The sequence below is a fragment of the Chenopodium quinoa genome, unplaced genomic scaffold, assembly GCF_001683475.1.
Source record: "Chenopodium quinoa cultivar QQ74 unplaced genomic scaffold, ASM168347v1, whole genome shotgun sequence".
Taxonomy (NCBI): domain Eukaryota; kingdom Viridiplantae; phylum Streptophyta; class Magnoliopsida; order Caryophyllales; family Amaranthaceae; genus Chenopodium; species Chenopodium quinoa.
In genome coordinates this window covers 2,120,428-2,146,844 of record NW_018742415.1, presented here as the reverse complement: position 1 = coordinate 2,146,844, position 26,417 = coordinate 2,120,428, and the positions used below count along the sequence as shown (strand labels likewise).

Genomic DNA, 26,417 nt, shown 5'->3' with positions numbered 1-26,417 from the left:
ATCTATGGCTACATTTATATTAAAATATATATATATATATATATATATATATATATATATATATATATATATATATATATATATATGTATACATATATACATATATACATATATATATATATGTATATATGTATACATATATATATATTTATACATATATATATGTATACATATATATATACGTATATATATATATATATATATTCGATGGAGTTGGTGGGGACCTCACCTTGTGACTTTGAGGTCACAAGTTCGAGCCCTACCAACTACTAAATGCTTGGGAGTAACAACATTTAGAAACATTTTTGAATTATCTCCATAGATGGCAACATTTTTCATTTGTTGTCTTAGTAAAAGTGTTGCCTTATGTATCATTTTACCTTGGCTTTCAAAATTGTTGCCTTTGAATAAAAATATGTTGCCATATGAATAGACAACGGGGGCATAAATTACGCCTCATATTTGTTGCCTTAGCTACAAGGCAACATTTTTTTTATATTAGGCAATGGTTTTTCACTGTTACCTTTGCTTTATTTTGTTGTAGTGTGGCGAAATAGCGGCGGTTTGTGAGGGCTGAGATTGGTGGTGGCTGCTGTAATTGGAGTTGCGTGGTGAAGCAGGGGAGTTGTTAGGTGGGTGCGTGAATTGGAGATGTTGGGGTAGGGAAGTATGTGTTGCTGGTTGCTGTTATTGTTGTTGTTGTTGTGGCTGGTGGTGTGTGGTGGTAAGGGAGTTGCGTGGGTAAATTGGTTGCGGTGGCTGATGGTGTTGTGTTTGTTGCTGAGTTGGGAGCAGGGGAAGTAAGGGAGGTTGGTTTATTGTTGTGGAGTGCGTGAATTTGGAGTTGTTATTGGTGAGTGGAAAGCAGGGAGCAGGGCAGTGTGGTGTAGGATAGAGAAATGGGGTGGTGTAAGTTAGGCTGGCAGCAGGGGTTGGCTCAAGTTTTGCGCCTCGAAGCTTGGACCTCCAAACACGAATATGACCTTGAAACCCGGAACACCTACAACCACAAACACGAGGGTATTACCACGAGATAAAATAAAATAAAATAAAGATAAAATAAAATAAAATAACTTTAAAATAAAATCAAAAGAAATTAAATAAAATAAAGAAAACAAAAAAATGAAAATAAAATAAAATAAGAAAATGAGAGAAACTAGGAATTATTAACTAAAAATAAGAAAATAAACTAACAACTATTAAAAAGTACAAAAATACTCAAAATAAAGATAAAAGACGAGAATAAGTAAATAAAAGAAATAAAGGATAAAAAGGGTGAAATTATTGGAATATAAGCCGGAATATGACTCAATAAACACCCTAAAAGTGACATAAAAGTCACTTATTAGGTAACTGTCCTTAGGACATGCCTTTTTGAGGTCTTTGTAATAAACACACATACGCCAGGTACCATTCGGCTTCTTTACAAGCACAACATTCGCCACCTAGTCGGGAAAATTACATGGCCGAATGAACCCAGCGTCCAACAGCTTTTTTACTTCGGCAGCTGCCGCCTGACTTCTATCCTCGCCGTGATTTCTTTACTTTTGCCGGATGGGCTTCTTTTTAGGATCCACGACGAGTTTGTGTACAACAAGATCTGGGCTAACGCCTGGCATCTACTCCACTTCAAAGGCAAAAATGTCTTTGAATTCTTTCAGCAGGAGGTGCATATCTGCACCCAATTTAGCATGAGCAGCCGTCCCAACCTTAACAGTACGCTCCGGATGGCTGTCGTCCAGAGGTAAATCAATATGGTTGCCAGCCGGCTGGGGACGGAGCTCAGCTGACCGCTCTCCGGTCAGTGATTACTATTTTTTCTCTTTCTTCACCTCCACCAGCAACGGGGCCTTTCTTTTCTTCCCGGCTGCTGGTGGGGCTGGGGCGGCATCCTTGACATTGTCAAGGTCTATTGGTTCCTTCCCTTGGCTGTCTGGGGCCACATTATCCTTGACGGCTGAGAGGTAGCACTCCCGGGCCGTCTTCTGATCCCTATTCAAGGAACCAACAGAGCCGTCATCCCTCTCATACTTGATGAGCATGAGAGAAGGGATGATTACAGCCTTGGCTTCGTTGATGGTGGGCCGGCCCAGAATAATGTTATAGGCGGTCAGCTCCTCAACGACCAAGAACTTGACGACCAGGTGTCGTCCTTTTCCTTTTTGCTGCTCGCAGGTGGTTCTTGATGGTGGTTCAGTGGCGGCACTACAAAAAAAATAAGAATAGGAAACACTTAAGATTGCAACACTTACAGAAATGTTACTCTTGATAATTTAACGCAACAATATTTATTTGTTACCTTGAACTAAAGTAACAGAAAAAAAAAAGTGTTGCTCTAGACTATATAAGGCAACAGTCACTTAAAGTGTTATGTTTTTCTTGTCTAAGACAACACATATAATAATTGTTGCATGAAAAGATAACAATAACAAAACTATTGTTTGAAAATGTAACATTAATATCTATGTTGCCATCTATGGTTACATTTATATTAAAAAGACAAATATATATATATATATATATATATATATATATATATATGTATATATGTATACATATATATACATTTATATATGTATATATATATATATACATATATATATATATACATATATATATATATATATATTCGATGGAGTTGGTGGGGACCTCACCTTGTGACTTTGAGGTCACAAATTCGAGCCCTACCAACTACTAAATGCTTGGGAGTGACAACATTTAGAAACATTTTTGAATTATCTCCTTAGATGGCAACATTTTTCATTTGTTGTCTTAGTAAAAGTGTTGCCTTATGTATCATTTTACCTTGGCTTTCAAAATTGTTGCCTTTGAATAAAAATATGTTGCCTTATGAATAGACAACGGGGGCATAAATTACGCCTCATATGTGTTGCCTTAGCTACAAGGCAACATTTTTTTTATATTAGGCAATGGTTTTGCGCTGTTACCTTTGCTTTATTTTGTTGTAGTGCGGGGAAATAGCGGCGGTTTGTGAGGGCTGAGATTGGTGGTGGCTGCTGTAATTGGAGTTGCGTGGTGAAGCAGGGGAGTTGTTAGGTGGGTGCGTGAATTGGAGATGTTGGGGTAGGGAAGTTGGTGTTGTTGGTTGCTGTTATTGTTGTTGTTGTTGTTGTTGTTGTGGTTGGTGGTGTGTGGTGGTAAGGGAGTTGCGTGGGTAAATTGGTTGCGGTGGCTGATGGTGTTGTGTTTGTTGTTGAGTTGGGAGCAGGGGAAGTAAGGGAGGTTGGTTTATTGTTGTGGAGTGCGTGAATTTGGAGTTGTTATTGGTGAGTGGAAAGCAGGGAGCAGGGCAGTGTGGTGTAGGATAGAGAAATGGGGTGGTGTAGGTTAGGCTGGCAGCAGGGGTTGGCTCAAGTTTTGCGCCTCGAAGCTTGGACCTCCAAACACGAATATGACCTTGAAACCCAGAACACCTACAACCACAAACACGAGGGTATTACCACGAGATAAAATAAAATAAAGATAAAGATAAAATAAAATAAAATAACTTTAAAATAAACAAAAGAAATTAAATAAAATAAAGAAAACAAAAAATGAAAATAAAATAAAATAAGAAAATGAGAGAAACTAGGAATTATTAACTAAAAATACGAAAATAAACTAACAACTATTAAAAAGTACAAAAATACTCAAAATAAAGATAAAAGACGAGAATAAGTAAATAAAAGAAATAAAGGATAAAAAGGGTGAAATTATTGGAATATAAGCCGGAATATGACTCAATAAACACCTTAAAAGTGACATAAAAGTCACTTATTAGGTAACTGTCCTTAGGACATGCCTTTTTGAGGTCTTTGTAATAAACACACATACGCCAGGTACCATTCGGCTTCTTTACAAGCACAACATTCGCCACCTAGTCGGGAAAATTACATGGCCGAATGAACCCAGCGTCCAACAGCTTTTTTACTTCGGCAGCTGCCGCCTGACTTCTATCCTCGCCGTGATTTCTTTACTTTTGTCGGATGGGCTTCTTTTTAGGATCCACGGCGAGTTTGTGTACAGCAAGATCTGGGCTAACGCCTGGCATCTACTCCACTTCAAAGGCAAAAATGTCTTTGAATTCTTTCAGCAGGAGGTGCATATCTACACCCAATTTAGCATGAGCAGCCGTCCCAACCTTAACAGTACGCTCCGGATGGCTGTCGTCCAAAGGTAAATCAATATGGTTGCCAGCCGGCTGGGGACGGAGCTCAGCTGACCGCTCTTCGGTCAGTGATTACTATTTTTTCTCTTTCTTCACCTCCACCAGCAACGGGGCCTTTCTTTTCTTCCCGGCTGCTGGTGGGGCTAGGGCGGCATCCTTGACATTGTCAAGGTCTATTGGTTCCTTCCCTTGGCTGTCTGGGGCCACATTATCCTTGACGGCTTAGAGGTAGCACTCCCGGGCCGTCTTCTGATCCATATTCAAGGAACCAACAGAGCCGTCATCCCTCTCATACTTGATGAGCATGAGAGAAGGGATGATTACAGCCTTGGCTTCGTTGATGGTGGGCCGGCCCAGAATAATGTTATAGGCGGTCAGCTCCTCAACGACCATGAACTTGACGACCAAGTGTCGTCCTTTTCCTTTCTCACCCAGCCGGATCGGTAAATCAACCCTTCCGACTGGGTAAACCATTCCACCCCCAAAGCCAACCAAGGGGTGGGTAACCGGATGCATGCTGCTGACGTTGTATTTCAGCTTTTGCAGGCACCGGAGACTAATGATGTCCGATGAGCTGCCGGTGTCAATAAGGATTCGTCTAACCAGCTGGTTGGCAACCTTACATTCAATGACAACCGGGTCGTCATGCGGACGGAGAACGCTGCCTCTGTCCTTCTTTGTGATCAGAACGTATGGGAAGGAGGAGCTAGCAGATGCTTGCTCATCATCATCTTTGTCCATCTTTTGAAGATGGCTCTTGGTGCCCCGGATGGTAGGGCCACCGCATAAGAACCCGCCTGTTATGGTGTAGACCGGCTCCTTTCAGTGTCTGAACTACTAGCAGGATGGGGTGTCTTAGACGACTGCCTCGGATTCTTCTTATTAGTCCCTTTGGACTTGGAGATATAGGACTTTAACATCCCTTTGTCAGTCAGACGGTCCAACGCCCGTTGAAGGCTGAAGCAGTCGTTGGTGTTATGGCCAACTTCCTCATGGTATTGGCAGAATTTATTTTTGTTCCTTGATTGAATGGAACTTTTCATTGGATTTGGCTTCTCTAGGGACAGCCAGTCCTTGATCTCCATGAGGATGGAGTTGCAGTCCTTGTTAAACTCGTACTTAGGAACGTACGGTTTAAATTCTTTCTTCTTCTTCTGAGACGGCTGGTCAGAATCACTAACCGCCCAGACTTCTTTTCTTTTCTTGCTCTCTTCTTTCTTCTTCGTCGGCTGAGCAGGCCGGCTGTCTTTCTGTTTGTCAGAATTCTTGGAGTCCGACTGGTTACCAAGCTAGCAGAGGTCGGTCGCTTGAATATAACTTTCCGCCTCCCTCAGGGCCGCCTGTAAAGTGAAAGCCCCTTTTCTTACTAGGTCGAACTTAAAAGTCGACCCGTCTCTCAGACCCTTGAAAAAGTCTGTAAAAGCTACCTCGTCAGACAGTCCTTGAATCTGAATTCTGATAAGATTGAACCGCCTGACATAGGTGCGCAATCCTTTTCTCTCCCCCTACTTAATGGTGCTCAAGTCAAGACTTGTTTTCTTCGCAAGGATGTTCATCGAGAAGTTGGAATCAAACAGGAAGGAAAGCTTCCTGAAACTATTAATGGACCCGGCTGGCAGGTTTCCAAACCATTGTTGGGCAATGCCCTTCAATGTGGTCGGGAAGCATCGACACCAAGTGGCATCATCCAACCCTTGTAAGTACATGAGGTTGGTGTAAGCCATGAGGTGATCTTCTAGGTTGGAGGTACCGTCATAGGTGCCTACCAACATATTTTTAACCTTGGTCGATCTCTGACTGACTTCCCCTTCTCTAGAGGAGTTTTTTTTGCCGACTGACCCCTACTTAGGCCAGCCCGGCTCTTAGAGATTAGATCTTTAATTTCACCCTTGAAACTTGTCATGAACTTCATGAGTTCGTCTCGGGTGACGGGAGATGACCCACTGGTTGTATGGGTTTCCCCTTCTAGCTACCCAGGGGGTCGATTTGTACCCGCCTGGATGGCACCCCGCTCCAGAGTGTCTCTAGGCCGGATGCGCTTGGTTATCAGAGAGCCATCATCGGCTATATAAGTTTCAACCTGAGGATCTTCATCCTCTTGGTCTGTGAAAACTTCCGGGTCATCGCCCAGACGTATAGGAGGTGGTACAGACTCTTGAACCATCTTCGAGGTACTCTCCCCATAGACGGCGCCAAATGTTTTGGGTGTTTTTTGTCCCTCGGGAGAGTTACGCCACAAAGATTGGTCCGGCTGAGCTGTACCTGCAAAAACAACGGAGACTCCGGGTGGTTGGAGCTCCGCCTCCGAAGATCAAGTTAGTAACTTGAAAGAGAATAAAGAGTACGAAAATTTAGGTGGGGATCTTCTTGGATTCCAAGCTCAGGTGTTTCTCTAATGAGAGAGAATGTAGGTATAATAAATGATTCAATGTGTCCCCAAAATGGGGAAATATCTCCCTATTTATAGGGTCGTTGGAGAATGTGCCCCTATCTAGGTCAGTTGACCTAGATTTTAGTGGGCTGCGCCGTTTTACGGCGCATCTAGGGATTTGGGCCCTTGAAGGCCGCCATTTCAGAGGCTTATCTAAGGGGGCCACGTGTCAAGAGGATATTGGGCCACTTGGGCCATCCTGAGCTCACCACGTGGCCTCCTCTCATTGGTCCACCTGTCTAGGGCATTTTTGCCCTAAACACCTACTGCCTGACATTGCACGGACGTGCTTCATTTGGCTCGGACGTGCAGGGACTTGCACGGACGTGCCACTTATTGGCACGGACGTGCAGTCCTTTTCTGGCGAAACAACTTATTTTCGGAAGGTCATAACTTCTTCGTTACTCATTGGAATAAGGCATGTGACCAGTCGTTGGAAAGCTCTTGAAATGAAATTTAATCTCCAATTTTAATCAATTAAAAATGTTGAGTGAAACAAAAGTTATGGTCAGTTGAAGTTGACCCTTGTGCAAACAACCCTTCAAAGCTTTCCAAAAGCTTTTCATTTCTCTTTAAGGCACTCATTCTTCTTCCTCCATTGCTCTATCAACCAATATTTTCCTTCTCCTTGTTCACTCATGCGTGATCACATCCATATATAGTGCTAAAAATAGCTAAATTACATCAAAAACACAAACAACCCGTGAAGCATGGATGGTACAAAATTTGTATAAAAATAGGATAATTAACAAGGTGTTACATTAGTTTGCAAATTAAAAGTGATATAGAATGTCGGATAAAGAATTATCATATGATTGAAAAATGTTATTACAAATAAGTAAGTGTTACCTAAGAAATACAAAGCAGCACTTTAAAATTGATAATAATATAAAAAATTGGTACATAAGAAGATCTATAGTAACACTTTTAAAAGTGTTACAATATATTACCCAAAGTGTTATATAAAACCTTAGGTAACATAGGCGGATGTATCACCCACTAAAGTGTTACCTATTATCTATAATAAGACTTTTACAACGTTATGTAACACTTTTTGGGTGTTACTTGATGTTAGTTATGTACTAGTGTATGACTATTACTTCTGCTTTCATGCATTGTTATTAACCCATTGTTTAATCTTGCTAATGAAATGGTCATTCCTTTTAAGATTTTAAAAACTCTAATGACCTAGCAATGTTACTGAATTTTAGAAATATCAAAGGATATTCAATTAAAAATTCTTTTAAGAGTGATTTAGAGTTAAATGTAATGAAGCAAACAATAATAAATGTAATGAAGTACAATATCTCCTATTCTTCGAACAACTACAAATTCAAAACTCTAAGTTTAACAGCGTAATAATGATATTGTAATCCCCCGTATTTTTTAAATATTTTATAAATGAAATTTTATTTTATTTATAATATTTATTTGTTATTTTCCGAAATTTAAATTCCAAAAGTTTCAAATTATTAATCTGGGTCGAAAATTATTTGAACAAATTATTTTATACACCTTTATTCTATAATTTATGTCCAATCAAACAAGCCTAACCCATTTGTTTACTTAATTGACCCATTAATTTTATGAGGCCCAATCTTTCTATTTACCCTACAAAGTTCTCTCCTATATATACCCCATTAATCCCCAAAATTTTCCCACACAAAAAGGTTAGTCTTATTTTCTCCTTTGTTTTATTAATTTGTGTAATTATAATTATTGATTTATGGGTTTTGATTTTATTGTTTGAAATTAATTTAATTAGTCTCAAAATGTATTTTGATGATTAAACTATATAATTTCAAATTTTATAAATGTCATAATTTTCAGATTTTGTAAATTTTATAACCTAGGGTTTTTAATTATTGAAAATCATGATTTTAGGGTTTTTATGAACAATTGATTTAGGGCTTTTATAGTAATGATGTTTTGAAATTTTGGTGATCATAAATAATGATTAGCTTAACTTAATTCCAGATTATTTTGAACATGTAAATTCGTGTTTTAATTTTCAGATTTCCGTTCGTTAATATTAATCCCGTTTTAATCCCGATCAGATTCTTAACTCATCCGATTTTGATAAAAAAGTAGTGTTTTCCACGTGAAAATAATGTTTTAAGAAAGACTCACTATCTTTAGTAGTGAGCACCACCCTCTCGTGGCCGAATTCAGCCTCTAAATATTATTTTCGGCCAGTTTTTTATTTTAACGAAGTTTTTTTATACTTAAAATATTATCCTTGAGTTTGATTAATAAAATTAATTATGTTTAAAGTTAATTAAGCATAAATATATGTTTTTATTGAAGTTTTAAGTGTTGAAAATAGTTTCTAAGTATTACTTTAGATGTTTTATGAAGAGGGTTTAATCACTCATTAAAAAGGGAGATTATTAGGGGTTTTTAAATAATTTTCAGATTTTTATTAGACTTTGAACTCGCTGTAATTTCATGTATAAGAGTGTATTTTAAGGTTTTTATGAAGAAAATTTAAAGAACTATATATAAGCCTTTAATTTTAACTAAAGAGAAGGTTTTAAAGTGTTGTTTCGTAACTTACTTTAAAGTAAGTTAATGTTGCTGTAAATTTGATTGATTGGGTATTGATTGAGATGTTATTATTTGGTTTAGGAGAGGAGTTTATTGAAGGTGATTTCTAGTTTTTAAGTGGCCAACCGAATTGTTTACACAAGGTACGTACAAGTTACGAAACCTTGCTTGTAGGTGCATGTTTAAGGATGGATCGAGAACTTAGTATCATGTATAGGATTAACTGGGTTAAATTGTTTGGTTATACATTGTGAATTTCAAATGATGTGCAATACTTTATATTGCAAGTATTATTTGTGCTCTAATTATGCAAGGTGCGCTTAGAGGCAAAGGTATGTGATTGGTGTAAAGATTAATTTATTACTCATTCATGATTATGCAAACAGGATGAGTAAAGGAAGGATTTAAGTCTTATAAGACGAGGTTAAGGTTTTGGGGTGCCTTATGCACTCAAGGTGTTTATACACCGAGGTAGTAAAGGAATAACTAATAAATGTTGTTTGTCACTAATAAATCAAGAATTTAAATTGAGAATTTGCCATGTTTGTTTGAATTGTGTTTGGAATGTTTGTATTGTAATGTATATGAGTCGTCACCAAGTCTAAACCTGTAAATCACGTAAAGTGCAAGATGGATGAGCAATAAAACTCTGGAATGGTGCACATCTGGGTAATGACAATCAGGGGTTGGGGTACATGGGGTATTAGCCGTGTACTTTTATCGAGGCCGTCTGATCTACGAGTCTCCTATTTCAAATATTATTTTTCTAAAATTAGGAGTTAGGTGAGATCTCATACTAACTACAGTCACGGAGTCGCGCCCGTGGTCGTTGGATGTTTATTGATGTTTCCGAAAGGAGGCATGGGGTTTTTCTTTTATTGATGTTCCAAATGGGACATGGGTTGGACAATCTTGTCTATTGCTAAATCCAATGAAATAAATAAATGAGTTAGTTAATATTAACTAGTGAGGTCTTAATAAATTTGATAATTGAGTCATGTGTTGAGTCTGTATTTAATGATGCTTATTCTTGATTATTAGTAGAATGTTAGGTATTTTCTTAATTTATTTCGCAGCTTGTATGTACTCAGCTTTGCTGATTGCGTGCTTTTGTGTGTGTCTTTCTTTGGTCATGGCCTTCGCCTTTCAATGACCCTGTGACAATCCAATTTTTACACTTGTAATATTGGGGAGCGGATTAACCACAGGTTCTTACACATGCAGCATCTATTTCTAGATGGTGGGATCTTGAGTGAAGAGTTGGTTGCTTTTCTTATTTTATTTACTATTTACAATTAAAGTTATTTAAATTCAACTTTATTTGCTTTTATACTATTTCTATTGGTTTCAGTTTTGAATAAGGGCATTAAGGGTTCCAAGTTGTAAGATTTAATTTGGTTTTGGTTATTGGTTTTGAAACTTATATATATTTATTTTAGTTTTTCCGCTGCTATTTTCTGAAAAAGCCTTAACGTTTGAACACGTGGCGGTAGCACGTCAGTAATTCTCTTGGAATTGTTCATGTTATTCACAGGTTTTTAAGAGAGAATTATTGGGGTGTTACTGATATGCTTTCCTCGGGTTTTTTTCGCTTAAACAAAACCAATAAATTGAGGCTAGAATACACCTCTAATTAGCTGAACTACAGCATAAGTAGTTCAAATTCCTTCATTTTGCTTAAACAACCATGATACGTTACAATGCATTTCATCTTGCATCTTTATATTAGCATTGCTGCACTTCAACTATTACTACTAAAGTTATAAGGAAAATCAAAACAAAGACTAACTTGTATAAATATAAGATTGATAAGGGAATAAACACGTCGTCAAATGGCTATCCATAAATCAAATAAAACTTATACAACATAAACAAACCTAATACGAGTATAAGGCAAGCATAGGGGTCGAACCACATGGAATGAATGAACACCACCAAATGTTATCAACAACTAAGCTATTCCAAAATAGGAGATAAGTAAACTAAATTCTAAAGATGCTAAAACAAGAAATAGAACACTAGGGGAAACAGTTTAGGCATAGCATCCACTCAAGCATAGCAAAGGGCATAGAATTTGAATTAATCATGAACTAAACATGCTTGAATATCGAAGTAAGGTCCAATCTAGCCAACTATCGGGGTCAATTGCTTCTCCTAACATAGCCTCTATGTTGTCACATCAGAACCATATACTAGGAGGTCAATCAAATAATAGTCGACACAAATGAATTTTGCTAGGTCCGCTATCGCATCATTAAGCAATAATTCACCCTCAATCAACTAACAACATGCATTGTGCAAGTAGATTGAAGAACATCAAGCATATAAAGATTTTAATCATAAACAAATCAACTCCAAACCCTAAAATATGCTCAAGATCCAATTATACAACAACCATCCCCTTAATGGGGAAAAAACTCACTAATTATGCTGACAACAAGATTAATTAACAATTAATTTAACCAAGCATCAACATGATTAACAAGCAATACTAACAACTAAAACATTAATTAAATAACAAAATAAAGAGAAAAGAGTAAGGAGGTTCTCATTAATTAAAGTTGAAGGTCTACAAAGAGGTTAATTAAGCTTCTTCTTCAAAATCCAAGATCAACAATGGAGAAACCCTCACTTTCTCTCTCTAAATTACTCTAATCCTAATCTAAACCAAGAGAGAGAGAGAGAGAGAGCTCTCCTAAAACTAATTAAGAAAAAAAATAGTTATTCTAATTACCCCAAAAATGGGCATTTATACAAAGCTAGGAAAAATAAGAAAAATAAAAGAATAAAATAAAAGGAAAAGATAAATAAAAAAAAAAGAAAATAGAAATAAGAAAAGGAAATAAATTAAGAAAAGAAAAGTAAATAAGAAAAGAGAAATAAAATAAAAGGAAAAAGGAAAATAATAAACCTATAATTTTCCCCTAAATAACATACCATTTTCTTCTTCTATTGTGGCTGCTCTAAATGGGGATTTAATCTCGTGATACAATCACTGCCAAACTTCATCATCAATCACCATCATCAAATCGCTACCGCTCATCCTCATCGTCTATCATCGAGCATCAAATCAACAGTTCAAAACCATTCGATCTTCATTAACAATCACACATAGAGCTCGTGAAATTTTCAATCAAACCGAAGGTTGGTGTGTCCAAACTATGGGTGTGTTCGGTCAAACCATGGGTGTGTCTCGCCACTCCTCTTCAAATTAGAAAACTTCGAATGATTCTGACTGTTTTAGCATTTTTAGGCACTTTAACCGAACTTTTCAAAAGTTTGCCTAAACCCGATTGAAGTTGGATTTGCTTTGATTTTAGGAAAAAATAGTTGAAATTGTTGTTTTCGATTGGCGGAAATAGGAGCATGGGAGTGGGCGAATGATATATATATGATGCGGATTATGGCTGCAAACTAGCAGCGTGGAGATTAAGGGACTGCAATTGTTTTGTGGATGTTTGGTGGAGTTGCGGGTGGCTTTGTTTGTGATTGGTAGCGAAAAGTTGGATTGTGGATTGGTGTGTGAGGTGGGCTGCTGGCGGTTGATCGAGGGTTAGCAAGGGAGAAAGAAGCAGCGGTGACGGCAGCTCTATTGTGGGTTGCGAAGGTGGATTCGTTTGGTGTGAGTTGTGTTGGGTTTCAGTGAGTCTGACACACCGCAAAAAGAAACCCGACCCAAAACCAAACACATAATAATTATAACCATAAAGCATAATTAACATAAACACAAGACTAAGCAAGAGATTATTATCTTTGTAGCTTGCTTTGCTCACTTAATTGAGCTCTTACTTCGGAAGTCCCTTAGCTCCACTCACACGGAGACCTCCTACGAAGTCCACCCGCAACGCGAGCTCCAAACTCGGTTTATTGCCTTGGAAATAGCAAGGCCCGACCAAAACCCGAATATTTGTGTTCAAAGGTTGCACACTGTGATGCCTTTTTCAACACTTACTCAAGTGAAGAATCCCAACTCCCAAGGTTGGTATTAATAGGCAAAGGCTCACCAAAATTCCCATCATCTTTCCATGTGGGAGATTTGATTTTCCATTTTATTTTAAATCTAAAATAAAAAAAATAATCAATCTACTAATAAATCAACAAGTGTCAAACTCACATGAGAGGTTAGGTGAGGACATTTGGAGTAGGGGGGACCAAACTTGCACCCCACTCCCTCTCTAAAAACTGGCCAACACATCACGCATTGCATGATAATTCTTCGTTCCTACCATTTAAAAATATTCAAACCTCATTAATACATTGTTCATTCGAAAAAACATGTCGGTTTGAATTGTTAACTTACTCCGAACATTTAAACCTTTTCACATATAACACATTGAACGAAGATAAAGAAGTAAAAAAAAAAAACTTTCTTTCTAATACTAAAAAAATCACACATTTATTCAAATAGTCTAATTTTAAATTCGCAAAATAACTCCCCGTTCGGGGAAAAGATGGTACACTTCTCTTCCCCACGGGTGATTTTGTTGGTGTATACTATAGCGAGGAGTTAAAGTATGCAAGAGACATAGGCTACCAGAGACTCCTCCTAGTAAGCATCCCCGGAAACTACCCATATAACACACCTTAGAGGCTTAGATTCATGAAAACTCAAATAAATATAATTATCGTTGATTTTACTAATTTTACTATTGTGGTATGGATTACTTTGTACAATTTTTATATTTAACAATTTTTTTTTTAAAAAAAACCTATGCAAAAAAAAAAAAGTAATAATTGACATAGTAAAATAAATTAATAATTGAAGGGAGGGGAAGGAGCTGTCGGCTTCGACCAGGCAAAGACGATCCAAATCCACATCTCTTTCCTGCAGACAACCCTTTTACCTCCCAATTCCCCCCATACCCACTTCTTTTTTCCTTCATTTTCTCCGTCCTCTATTTTTTTTTTCTTTCTCAAAAACCTATTTTTTTTTTCTACCTAATTTCCCGTAAGTTTTATATTCCCTCAAATTTATATATATTTTTTGCTTATTTAGTTGAATATCTGAGATATATAGCTGATTTTAGTACTTGTATCCTATTTTTTTTTTATTTTTAATATTTTATTAAAATTGGAGCTTGATTTATGGGTCATTTTGATCTAATTTTAATTCAGATCGGCCCTCCTTTTGTTGAGGTATGTAGTTTTTGATCTTTTAGCTTAGTTGTAGCAATTAATTTCATTAGAATCTGTAGCATTATTTTAAAGTTGAATTTAGTGCTGAATTTTGGTTTTATTATTTATTTATTTATTTTAAAAGTATTTGGGAAATGGGTGTTTATGGGATTTTACTGGGGTATGATGAAATTTACTGGGATTTGATGTTAACCTTGATGAAAGTTGCAAATGTCAAAGTGAACTTTTATTGTTGATCTAAGTAGTTGTTTGTGATATTACAAGGGGTTTTTATAAACAATGTATGGTTGATATATATGTCATGATTTTACGTGTTCGAATTGATGGGCTCCATTCACCCGTGTTTGAGTGATGTATGTTGTCTTTTATAGGTTATTGAATTTGCACATTCTGTATTGTTCAAATCAGTGTGTTTTTTATCTGTTTGCTTGTGTAATTCTCATGCATTTCCTTAAAGAGTATGACTATGGCCCTTGGTGCTAGCGTTTGAGGTAGCGGTTAGCGTTTTGACCACTCAAAACACTATTAGAAAAAAAATTAAGATTGTTTGGCAAGGTAGCGATTCTAGTAGCGGTTAGCGATAGAGATAGCGTTTAGGTAGGTTTTCTCAAACGTTAAAAATAGTAGTGTTTAGAAGTAGCGAGTAGCGTTTGGAAATTTTTTTTACTTTTAAAACAATATTTATATGAATTTTGGTATATTTTGGTATTGCAACCGCTACTTTTGCCAAACACTCATGCTATTAACAGTTACTTTGACAGCTAACCTCTATCCATTACTAATTAACCGCTACTCGCTGCCTTAAAAGCTACCTGCTACCGCTATTTTTGCCAAACAAGACCTATATATAGTACGGAGTGAAAACTCATTTTTGTCTAGTTAAAGCATACTTATATATAAACAATGGCCACAAATGATATAAAGCTCAGTGATGGTGGGCGGGGATTTTTATGAACTACTAGGTGTTATAGAGTAAACGTGACAATAAAAATGGCTTTGCCTATTATTTTGAATTGGAGGTAGTGTATATCTCAATTTAGTTTTGTGTGTAGTTAATATCGGAGGAGTCTTGAAGAATATATTCAGTTGGAATAGTTCTTCTCGAATTATTTGCTACCCTGGTATAATAGCCAGTTGTAATTATTACTTCCTTTGGGCCATTCAAGGCCTCAAAGTCAGGGAAGTTGTTTTGAGTAACGGGTGGGGGGGGGGGGAAGAGGATGGAAATACAAAGCATGTGACAGAAGTTTGATTCCGGATCCCCGGTAAAGCTTACTGATCTTTAAATGTAAAACTGCATTGCTTGTTAGACTTGAATTGGATCAATGGTGCCAATTGTGATTAATTCCGTAAATCTAGAAGGATACAATGTTGTCTAATATGTTAATTTCCTAGTCTAATCCCTGCAATATATCTATCATCTTAATTGTGCCATGTGTCAAAAGTATAGTAATAATTAACTACTGTTAATCACTCACAATTTGATTAGTAAGTGTGATTCGAGAACACTTGTCTAATACTCTACTAGAATACCTGTTGGCTGTACTCATGTTTAATATGTCAGAGTGACCTATTCTACATTTCACAGCGTCACTTACACGTTTTGCAGTAACAAGTTGTACATTACACAACCTCAGGAAGGAATTCTTATTATAAATAGGGTGATCTGGTGTGACTCTCGGTAGCTTCTCATGGCGCTCCAAGGCATTCATCAGTCTGCTGGACAGGCAGAGCAAGGTTCGATTTGTTTTTCTTTTTCAGTCTGTGTACTATGAATTTTGCTTATCCTATAGGGTACATGAATAAGCACAATTGATGTTTTAGCCACTTTAGGCAAATAGAAAGGCACTCAAGATATTTAATTTAATTCTCAATATATGCTTTTATACGTGTGAAATTTGTATATGGAAGTTTTAGCTCATCTTATTTTTGAATAGTTCATTTTTCTGAATTCGGTTTAGACTTATGTCTTTAATGTTGGATTGTGCATTAATGAAAATATTTCTTACCATTTCCCTTTGTCTTCTTTCTAATTTAGAGTTTTACTTGTCAAGTTTCTGTGTTACAGTCAACCACCTCCCTTTGTCTTCTTTCTAATTTAGAGTTTTACTTGTCAAGTTTGTGTGATACTGTCAACGACCTGTATCAGTTTAATGTTTCTAATGTTTAAAACAAAGATTTGGTTGTTTACTTGTATACAGATCCGATATCAAGTTTTAGATCTTATTTAAAACCATACTAGATAGAGCATTTATGGGGTATAATGTGTGTTTCCGGTTTGGATGACTCCGTAATTATCATAAAGGGTTCTTTTGGATAGAAATTTCCTGAAGTTCATCTGGTACCAAGACCTAAAAGATAGATAAGATGTATTTTTTTGGTCTGGTTTTTGACATTGATTTATGTTATATCTAATACAAATAAATCATGTACTTTTTTTATTTGTTTATCATAATACTTACTAAATCATCTATAAATATGCTTTTTTGATACCAGTTTTTTTATCACATTCTAACCATTAATTATTTTGTGCTATGTGGAAAAGCAACTTTGTGATTTTTTTCATCTGAAATTTTGGTGCCTAGTGGGTGGTTTATTGGTGGATAATCGTGGCATTGGTGTCTAATTCTTTAATATCAGGTTGAACACTAGTTACATGGGCTTGGTTGGTGCATTTGATTGTCAAAATTTCTTTGGGTCCAAAATTTCTATCCTACTCTGTCCACATTTTGATTTATTGTTGGAAAAATTGGCTCTGCTTTTCAAGTTCTGGAAGCAGCTTGGATACTTTTAATGCTGCTGTCTAGTTTCTTGTGATTGCCTGATAAATCACGTTTATTTTTCCCTCCTGTCTTTAATTTCATGCCAAATCTTGTACAGATGCTTTGTACAAGGAACTCTGGTATGCCTGTGCTGGACCCCTTGTAAATGTTCCCCGCCAAGGGGAGCGTGTTTACTACTTTCCTCAAGGTCACATGGAGCAGGTAGGTGGATCTATTTTTTTTTTTTTAATTCTAATTTATTGTTCAAAACTCTGGATTTCTTGCTGCATTGATGAACTTTCTGTACAATTTATGTACTCTCCCTCAGTTTTAAGAACAATTCAAATATGAATTCATGCTCTTTTAAGCTACTCTTTAATTAAAAATATAATTGAATGTCTTCTTTTTTTTTTATTGTTCATTCATGAAGTAACTTTAAATCTGTCTTTTAATTTTGGGCTGGGGAGAAAAGAGAGAGGGGGGGGGGTGGCTGAGGGGAGGGCTTATTTTAACTTGTTTGCATGCTGAAGTTTAGAGAGGCAGACAAATAATTGTGTATGAGTCTTTGATAAGGTTTGCTACTTGAAACTTAGAATGGCTGGAGACAAATTATGTCTCTATCATAAATTTTTTTTTAAAAAAAAGTTATGACAACTAACATTTTATTCAATACCAAACTAATGAATTCATAGGAAATTATTACCAAAGATAGTGACATCGATTGAATTCAAGTATGGTCTTTTTCTGTACACTCCTATTCACTAGTGTTATTTTTGCATGAGTTTACTTATTGTATTTATACAACTGATTTTTATTGATTACAATTTTACAACTGATGTGATGATTACTACCGACTACTTTTACTGGTTACATGTATTTTTTGGAGGGGGGTGTTCGGCATCATTTAGTTTTGTAGTTTTTGTAAAAAAAAATGTTCACCTTTTTGTTGAAAAATAACAAATGACGCTGTGTTTTGGGAAGAAAGAAATGTAAAACATCAAGCCACTAAATATAAATTTTCAGATTACATTTTAACATTGAAGAAAACAAAGTCTTCTCGGCTTTTGTTCCTACTCTGCCAGACACCTTCCCTGCATGTAGCACTCAGGATAACCTCCCCCACCACCTCTGTTAGCAATCAAGTCTTATTAATCGGTGAAGTAGTTGTGTCAGTGGGAGGAATTAGATCAATAGCCACAAGCATCAAGATGCAGCGACAAATTTAGTTCAGGTGTTTGGTCTCTAAATTTTGTTGGCGATGATATACAACTCATTTTTTTTCCATTTGTGGTAGTCATATTTTAGATCTGGTTTGTTGGAAGTGGCCTTCCTAGTGGAGATAGAAAATTCAGGAGGGTAGAGAGAGAATGTCAGGGATAAAGAGGGTAATGAAACCATGGCTTCTATTTTAGAGCACAAGAATAGAGACATGAGGGTGAAAGTTATATGTGTGAAAAAGTGAGATACTGATGGGCATACATATATATATATATATAGGGTCAAATGAGAAGTTTCATAAAGATTTATACATTTTTATTCTGCTGATGTGAATAACCCTTTTCAATCTACAGCTTGAAGCATCAACACATCAGGGATTGGAACAGCAGATGCCTTCATTTAATTTGCCATCTAAAATACTTTGCAAAGTGGCTCATATTGAACTTCGGGTTTGTATTGTTACCATCACTGTGATTGCTGGATGCTTTTGTCTATACACTTCTCCCCTTTTGTTAAGGCTTCTTTGATTTGTGTGTGATGAAATTGGTTTGATGTTTGTTGTATAGGCTGAACCTGAAACAGATGAAGTTTATGCTCAGATAACTCTGGTTCCTGAAAGAGATGTGAGTCTCTATTTCAACTCCTTTCTCTTTGAATTATCTCTCACTCTCACAATATATAGACAAGATTCACAGGTCATCTACATCTTGTGATTGTTATCACGAGCAATAGGAATTTGATTTGCAAGTTTATTTTGCTGCTTATTTTGGGCTATATAACCTTAGTCTGTTTCAGCTATGTGAGTATTGATGTTTATCTTATCAAAATTATCAATGTTTATCTAAAATTAAATGTCATCCTGTTTCCCAGCAAAGTGAGATTACAACGCCTGATGAACCAGTGGCAGATCCTCCAAGGTGCAATGTGCATTCATTTTGCAAGACATTAACAGCTTCTGATACTAGCACACATGGTGGATTCTCTGTGCTCCGGAGGCATGCAGATGATTGCTTACCACCCCTGGTTAGTCTTTTCTGTTCAATCTAGTAATTTTCAGGACCCCGTTGTTTAATGAAAAAAGTTATAGGAAAGTAGGTTCTCTTGACGATATTAAGTAAAGGTGCATATGAATGTCTATATCTTGCTGTTAGTTTGCTTAGTAAAAAAAACAGTATTAACATCTTTCTAAGGGGAAGATGGACAATTTGGTGTTTATAATACCTTTTCCTTTATTCTGTTCTTTTGATGCTGAACTTCTTCACTCTGCAGGATATGTCTCAGCAACCACCTTGGCAAGAGCTTGTGGCTACAGATCTCCATGGTAGTGAGTGGCATTTCCGTCACATTTTTCGAGGTGAGCACACCTGTATTTTTTGACAATGTGTTTTTGTACCTAGTTGTTCTTTTGGGAAGTATGTTAGTTGATACTTTCTGTAACAAAGACCAAGGGAAAAGCCTGGAACATCAGAAGAAATGTATAGAAAGGTCTGTGCCTTTGGTGCGCCTCATTGAATTGAGGCGCAATGAATAAAAAGAAGTATGTTAGTTGATACTTCTTTTGGGAAGTATGTTAGTTGATACTTTCTTTAACAAAGACCAAGGGAAATGCCTGGAACATCAGAAGAAATGTATAGAAAGGTCTGTGCCTTTGGTGCCTCATTGAAGTGAAATGCAATAAATAAAAAGAACAAAATTTGGTGAAAAACAATTTGTGCACAACATAAAAATTGCCTTTATCTGGAAGAAAAAGGTGCATGTCACCTTTTGCCTATACACTGATCAGAAGTATTGGCAGTCCTTTCTAAAGTAGAAGCTCTGCTAGGAAGAACTTGATAGCCCTGAAGCTAAGCTTGAGAAGCTGCTTAATAGGAATGAAATCCTTTTGACAAACTCAAAATTCCGCTTCTCATCTGTATCACCTTAATATGATGTGCTGGATTACTTACCTGATCTTTGTGCTATTATGGTGCTATTACATGAGTTTCAACTTGGCAATTCGATGAACCAAGATGCCGTAGTATCACACAGATTAAAATTTCTACTGCTAGTAGGTTTCTAGACATGTATGGCTGAAAATGATGTGTTACCATGATTTTACTTCCTTAAGGTATTGATGGGTACCACAGTTGTTCTTAATGCTTTTGTACAGTCTGCATATACCGGAGTGATCGTTTATTTGTTACTCTATAATCAGTTTTGCTGCTCTTGGCTTTCATGGGACTCCAAGTTATGAATCTGCAAAAGTTGCTTATCTTTAAGGATATTATGCAGGGCAACCAAGACGCCATCTACTGACTACGGGATGGAGTGTTTTTGTCAGTTCCAAGAAGCTAGTTGCTGGGGATGCATTTATATTTTTGAGGTAAAATCTCTAATGGTTTGTTTGCGAATTGTCATTTCATTTCAAATGCTGGATTTGTCCCAATTTAGCTGTTTGGAAACTCAAAGCATTTGGAATTGAATTTGGCTCAATTCCACAGCCTTATCAAAAGTAGCTCTAACCAAAGAATTTGAAATCCATCTTAAAACCATGCTATTTCAATTCCAAGTGATGTACTATCTATTCACCTTCAACTTCCAGGAAATTTATTCACATTTTCTCTCTCTATTTTTACATGAAAGCTACTCACATTTTCTCTCTCCTCTCTTCTGCTATATAAATGTTCTTCCTCCTGGCTCCACCGCTTCAACCTTAGTCGTTGGAAGAAAGTAGGGTGTTCACTTTCCGATGAACCAGTGATGATGAATTTTAATCTTAATTAGTTAATTTCATCGAAGAAAACGGCAATGTTTAACGAGAAGACCACGATCAGGTACAAGGCGATATTGCTGCTTTTTTCTCGGCGCCATTGGAGTTCTCGACACTTTATCGCCATTGTTGAACTTATCTTGGAGTTCTCAGTGTTGCATCGCCATTGTTGAGCAATTGGAGTTCGCAATGTTCGGAAGGACGACGACTGTTATTGGCATTTTACTTTTTTTTTTTTTCCAATTGAAAAATCCAAATGTGAAAGTTAAATCCTAGTCTATCCAAACAACACGATGAATTGATTCTAAAATTTAAATTCTAGTTATTCCCAAACACCATATTTGGAATTAAATATTAGAATTAAAAAGTAGATATATTAATGCCTTCTACTTGACTTTCTAATACCAAATTTATCTGTCCTATTTACTTATTGACAGAGGTGAAAATGGAGAACTGCGTGTTGGAGTAAGGAGGGTAATGAGGCAGTTGAACAATATGCCGTCTTCTGTTATTTCTAGTCATAGCATGCACCTTGGTGTCCTTGCCACAGCAGCCCATGCAATTCAAACTGGAACCTTATTTTCAGTTTTCTACAAGCCAAGGTTCATGAAATTTTAATTTTATTTTGTACATCCTAGTTTCTAGTCATAGCATGCCCATCCATTTTGTTGCAGTTTTAAATAAAGGTTTATGTTATGTGTGAAATCATTAGCTGACATCTATTAGGAATACATAATGGACCCACTCCTTGGTAATTGAGTCTAGAAACTAGGATAGCTTCTCTGTTGATGGCTGCTTATGTCTTGATGCCACCTATTTGATCATTTTGCCTTTAATATTGTTAGGTGATGTTATCATTCTTTTTTGTTTGTGTTAGTTTAACTTTTTTCCTTCTTCACTTTTGATCCTTTATATGTTTGTGATGCTGCATATAGATAGCTGTTAGGCACTTAACTCCTACACTCCAACAGAGCAAAAATCACTATTTGTTGGTGTTTGTAGCTCTCTAACTTGGTGCAGCATGCTAGTTGCTCTGGTTACATTTTTAAAAATAAATCAGACATCTTATACAGTATGAACAGTATTGGATACAAAAACCGTTTCTCTTTATATTTATTTTTCATTTTTTTTAAATGAAGCAGTCATTAACCTGTATTACTTCATACTTGTTTTTTATGGATAAGCAGAGATAAATTTTTAAACTAATTGGGATTTACCTCTCTCTCTCTCTCTCTCTCTCTCTCTCTTTTTGTTTTGTTTTGTTTGTTTTTTTTGTTTGTAGGGGTCTCATAGTGCATGTATTTTGCACTTTGTCCATCACTTAAATTATAACATTTAAACTATACTTATTCTATATTTTTATTGGTTAACAACCCTTATACATTCTCTCTTGTTACTCAAAACATTGTGCATCTTGAAAGTGTTGCAATTTTGTGAAAAGGATGAAGTGTATTATTTGATCATTGGACTCCATAGTTCTTTGTTTCCGTTTACATAAATTTCTGACAGGGGCTTTATTGTGACAGAACTAGTAGGTCTGAGTTCCTTGTGAGTGTGAACAAGTACCTTGAGGCCAAGAGCCACAAGCTTTCTGTTGGGATGAGGTTCAAAATGAGATTCGAAGGTGATGAAGTTCCTGAGAGAAGGTATATATCGTGCTGGGCCTTGCCTTATATTTTACTATATCTACTTGCTTATCTGCTTGCTTCTGTAATCTGACAGGTTCAGTGGCACAATTGTTGGTGTCAATGATACTTCATCATCAAGTTGGGCCAACTCTGAATGGAGATCTTTGAAGGTATAGGTCTTTCCTGAGAATAACACATATAGTGCTGTTTAAATAATTTTGCAGTCATGTAAAAGTGTGAGATATTCTCCTGCTACACATACACATCAATTTTAACTTGAGGCTAGTGAGAGGAGTTTACTAGTACCAAATAGTACTTGTTTTCAAGGTTGACTGAGTTGTTTCGAGTGTCATAAAGTGCTACATTATATCTGATGCATCCCTTGGCAGGTTCAATGGGATGAACCTTCATCAATTATGCGCCCAGAGAGAGTTTCCCCTTGGGAATTGGAACCGCTAGTAGCAAATAATTCTAGCAACTCCCAGCCTACTCAAAGGAATAAGCGGTCACGACCTGCGGTGATGCCATCGTCAGCGACAGATTTGTCTGCACTGGGTATTTTTCTTTTTTTTTTTTTGCTTGGGTCAATGTTTTTACATACAGTGTTCTATTTATCTTTATTCTTCTTGTTCTGTTAGGAATCTGGAAGTCTCTGGTTGAATCTCCTGCTGCTGCATGTGCTGAAGTCGACCGTACCCGTGATCAATTTTCTTCTGTGACAAAGGCTGGTTCAGTAGGTTTCACCGCAAACAGTTCCCTTCCTGTGCTATCCAGCCATTCCATTTATTGGTCCCATATAGCAGAAAATGCATCAGAGTCGCTTGGTTCTGTTGTAAACAAAGAATCTGGCGAAAAGAGAAAGAGTAGTGGAGCTGGCTGCCGTTTATTTGGAATTCAGCTTTTTGATCATTCCAATTTGGATGAAACTTCTACCAGGGGTGGTGAGGATCAACCTGTTCCATCTCTGGAAGCTGAATCTGATAGATCCAATGTTAATCGACCTGATGTACCTTCCCTGAGTTGTGATCCTGACAAAACTTCTCTGAATAAGCCAAGCCGTACATGCACAAAGGTAACTGTTTTCTCATTGATAAATATGATAATAGTTCATTAGTGTCCTTGTTTTGCCGTTTTACTGAGCCGCCTCTTATTGAATTTGAAAGTGGTTAAAAAGACAACATTTCAGAGTGTGATGGGGCTAAACTGAACCTTGTAAATTCTAATTTGACACTCCTTGAAGTATAGCTCTCTTTCTGTGCTAGTTAGAGATGCATGGGTTGCAGTCAAATGTGCACTGTTTAGATTATTTGTGAGGTGGTCTGTTTGTTTTTATGGTTCCCTGTTATACCTTGGGCTTTTTGCTATTTGATTTCTTTTTGTTGTTTATTGTGAAGTTAGCTTTTGTTTTACCTTGGTGTTGTTTATTTGGAATCTTGTTTAATATTGGGTGAAAGAGTTTTGGTCATTAGGATAAGGAATGTTTAATATTGAAATACTATGTAGTAGTAACTATGATGATGATTCCATGACCAAAGGTCCAAAGTATCAAAATTTGTCTGTTTACAAGGCCATTGTAAGCCAGATTTCTGTTGATCATAGTGTACGAGCTTCTGATACTGCGAGGCACTTTTAACATAGTTTGTACTTTTGCATTAAAATATTCAATTCGGAATTCTTAGAATTATAGAACCATTAATCTTATTTTTGTATTTTTTCCAAGAGAAACTTGTTATTTGTTTTTTTTTTGGTAAGCTATTTGCCATTATAAACCAAGAATTTAAGATGGTAAGCCTTTTGCCCATTAATTGTTTACGTTGTCCTAAAAGAAGGGGGAAACAAAGGTGGAACATGGAGACTTTACATCTCCACTAGCTTTTTCAGATATATTGAAATGTATTTAATATTGCTGTTAATGGTATTATATCAGGTTCATATGCAAGGTGTGGCTGTTGGGAGGGCAGTAGATCTGACTCGCTTTGACTGTTATAATGACCTCCTTAACAAACTGGAGCAGCTGTTTGATATTAAAGGGGAGCTTTGTTGTTCATCAGGGAAATGGCAGGTTGTCTACACAGATGATGAGGATGACATGATGATGGTTGGAGACGATCCATGGCAGTAAGTTAGATAAGAATATTTCCTGATGCAGATTCCCCAATCCCATATGGACATACCAATCATTGACAAAATGGAATAAATAAAAAGCCTTGGCCTAAGTAGAATTTATCAGCCAACAATTTGAATATTTGGTGTGTTAGGTGTGTTATTATAAACATTTGCTTCTGACTTGATAGTCCTTTTGTTTTCAGGGAGTTTTGCAGCATGGTCAGAAAAATCTTCATCTACACATCTGAAGAAGTCAAGCGTCTCTCACCTAAGAGTAAAATCAGTGTTGAAGAGGAAGCAAAACCAGGCTATACTGATGCTGAAATGCCTGCTGCCTCAGAGGAGCAGTCATCTGCTGTGGGACCAAGTTGCTAGCTTTCGCTATCCTGCAATCTTGAGAGGAAATTGAAAAATCACCCTAGCTCAAGTCAAAATAATGATAGAAAATAGACAACCAAACTGCAGTAAAGAAAAGAGGGAATCAAGGAAGAGGGGAAAAGTTGATAGTAAGCAGTTGTGATATGGTATGGAATATGGATGAAGCTAGTAGGCAGCATATAAAGGGGAATTACTGACTCTCTGCTGTCTGTTGTAGTTTAGTTTTGTTTTACAGCTTATGTTTTGTCATGGAGGGTCTCTGTTACTTTCCTCGTCAAGAAATTAAATAGGTTAAATAGGCTAAGGAAGCTGGTCTCCTCTACTTCATGTGTCCTATACATGATGAGAGCTGACTATTTAGTTTGCCCCTTTGTATCTTCCCTCTTCCTGTTGTATGACCAGATAATACCTTCCTTTTGTATATAAAAATATGTCTATTTATAGTTGGGTTTGGTGTTTTATATTCTCTCTCTTTTATTTTATACTTCGTATAAGGTATTCGTAATCAGTTTTTTTTTTTAATAGCAAAAATATTTTATTAATTAAAAGTCATACGACATCTACAATAGAGATTCAACGTTAACAAATACATAAGATATTGAATCAAATAGGATTTTCCTTCATAAAAACTACGATCGTTGAGTAGATCTTGCACTGCGGAGCATCTCCCGCTTATATCGCTGAAAATTACAGCATTGTTGGAGAGACAATCTAACGATCCTTTGTAGCCGTGAGGATGATTTCCTTCTGATTCATCTGTTCGTATTCGAAAACTTGATAACTTTTTCACCAACGAAATAATTTCATGACAACCCATTAGATCTGTTACCATGAATTCAAAACTAAGAAATTTCTCCCTCGAAAAGAGGAGATAAACCTTGTCTTTCGAAGGAGGTCGAAAAAACCCTTGTCTTTCGAAGGAAATCGGAAACCCTTTCTTTCGAGGGAGAAAAGTTCCTCCCAAAAGGAGGAAGTATTATTATAAACCTAAAAAAACAATAAAGAAACAAGGATTAGGGCTTTCCACCGATTAAAATCGATGGAGGCCCCTTCAAAATTCAACAATGGAGGCTAGGGTTTTGGAGAGAGAAAGGAGGAGAGAGAAAGGAGGAAAAAGGAAGGTATTCGTAATCAGTTTATTTTATAAGAGTTATTCATAATTAATTTAACAATATGTAACAAAACATCTTATATCTGTCTTCACTTTTATAAGTGCTTCAATTTGACTTTTGCAATGGTACATACATCACTTTGACAGGTGTTTGTATATAAAATTAAGCAAACCCACTTATTA

General features: G+C 36.5%; 1 protein-coding gene across 3 annotated transcripts; it reads left to right on the top strand.

The window, feature by feature from the left end:
• Positions 1 to 13,880: 13,880 nt before the first annotated feature.
• On the top strand, positions 13,881 to 25,584 carry LOC110706942 (auxin response factor 1-like). Of its 3 annotated transcripts, none has more exons than XM_021884964.1 (15): positions 13,881 to 14,094; positions 15,892 to 16,019; positions 17,163 to 17,266; positions 18,616 to 18,711; positions 18,829 to 18,885; positions 19,133 to 19,285; positions 19,532 to 19,616; positions 20,534 to 20,624; positions 21,449 to 21,613; positions 22,538 to 22,657; positions 22,734 to 22,809; positions 23,029 to 23,194; positions 23,278 to 23,711; positions 24,567 to 24,757; positions 24,949 to 25,584. In XM_021884964.1, exons 2-15 carry the CDS (start codon positions 15,974 to 15,976, stop codon positions 25,118 to 25,120), a joined length of 1,956 nt encoding a protein of 651 aa, XP_021740656.1. In that variant the 5' UTR covers positions 13,881 to 14,094; positions 15,892 to 15,973; the 3' UTR covers positions 25,121 to 25,584. The 3 variants fall into 3 exon arrangements, with proteins under 3 accessions (XP_021740656.1, XP_021740640.1, XP_021740648.1); XM_021884948.1 differs by having other exon boundaries at positions 13,881 to 14,282; XM_021884956.1 differs by having other exon boundaries at positions 13,881 to 14,282; positions 15,871 to 16,019.
• Positions 25,585 to 26,417: the final 833 nt, after the last annotated feature.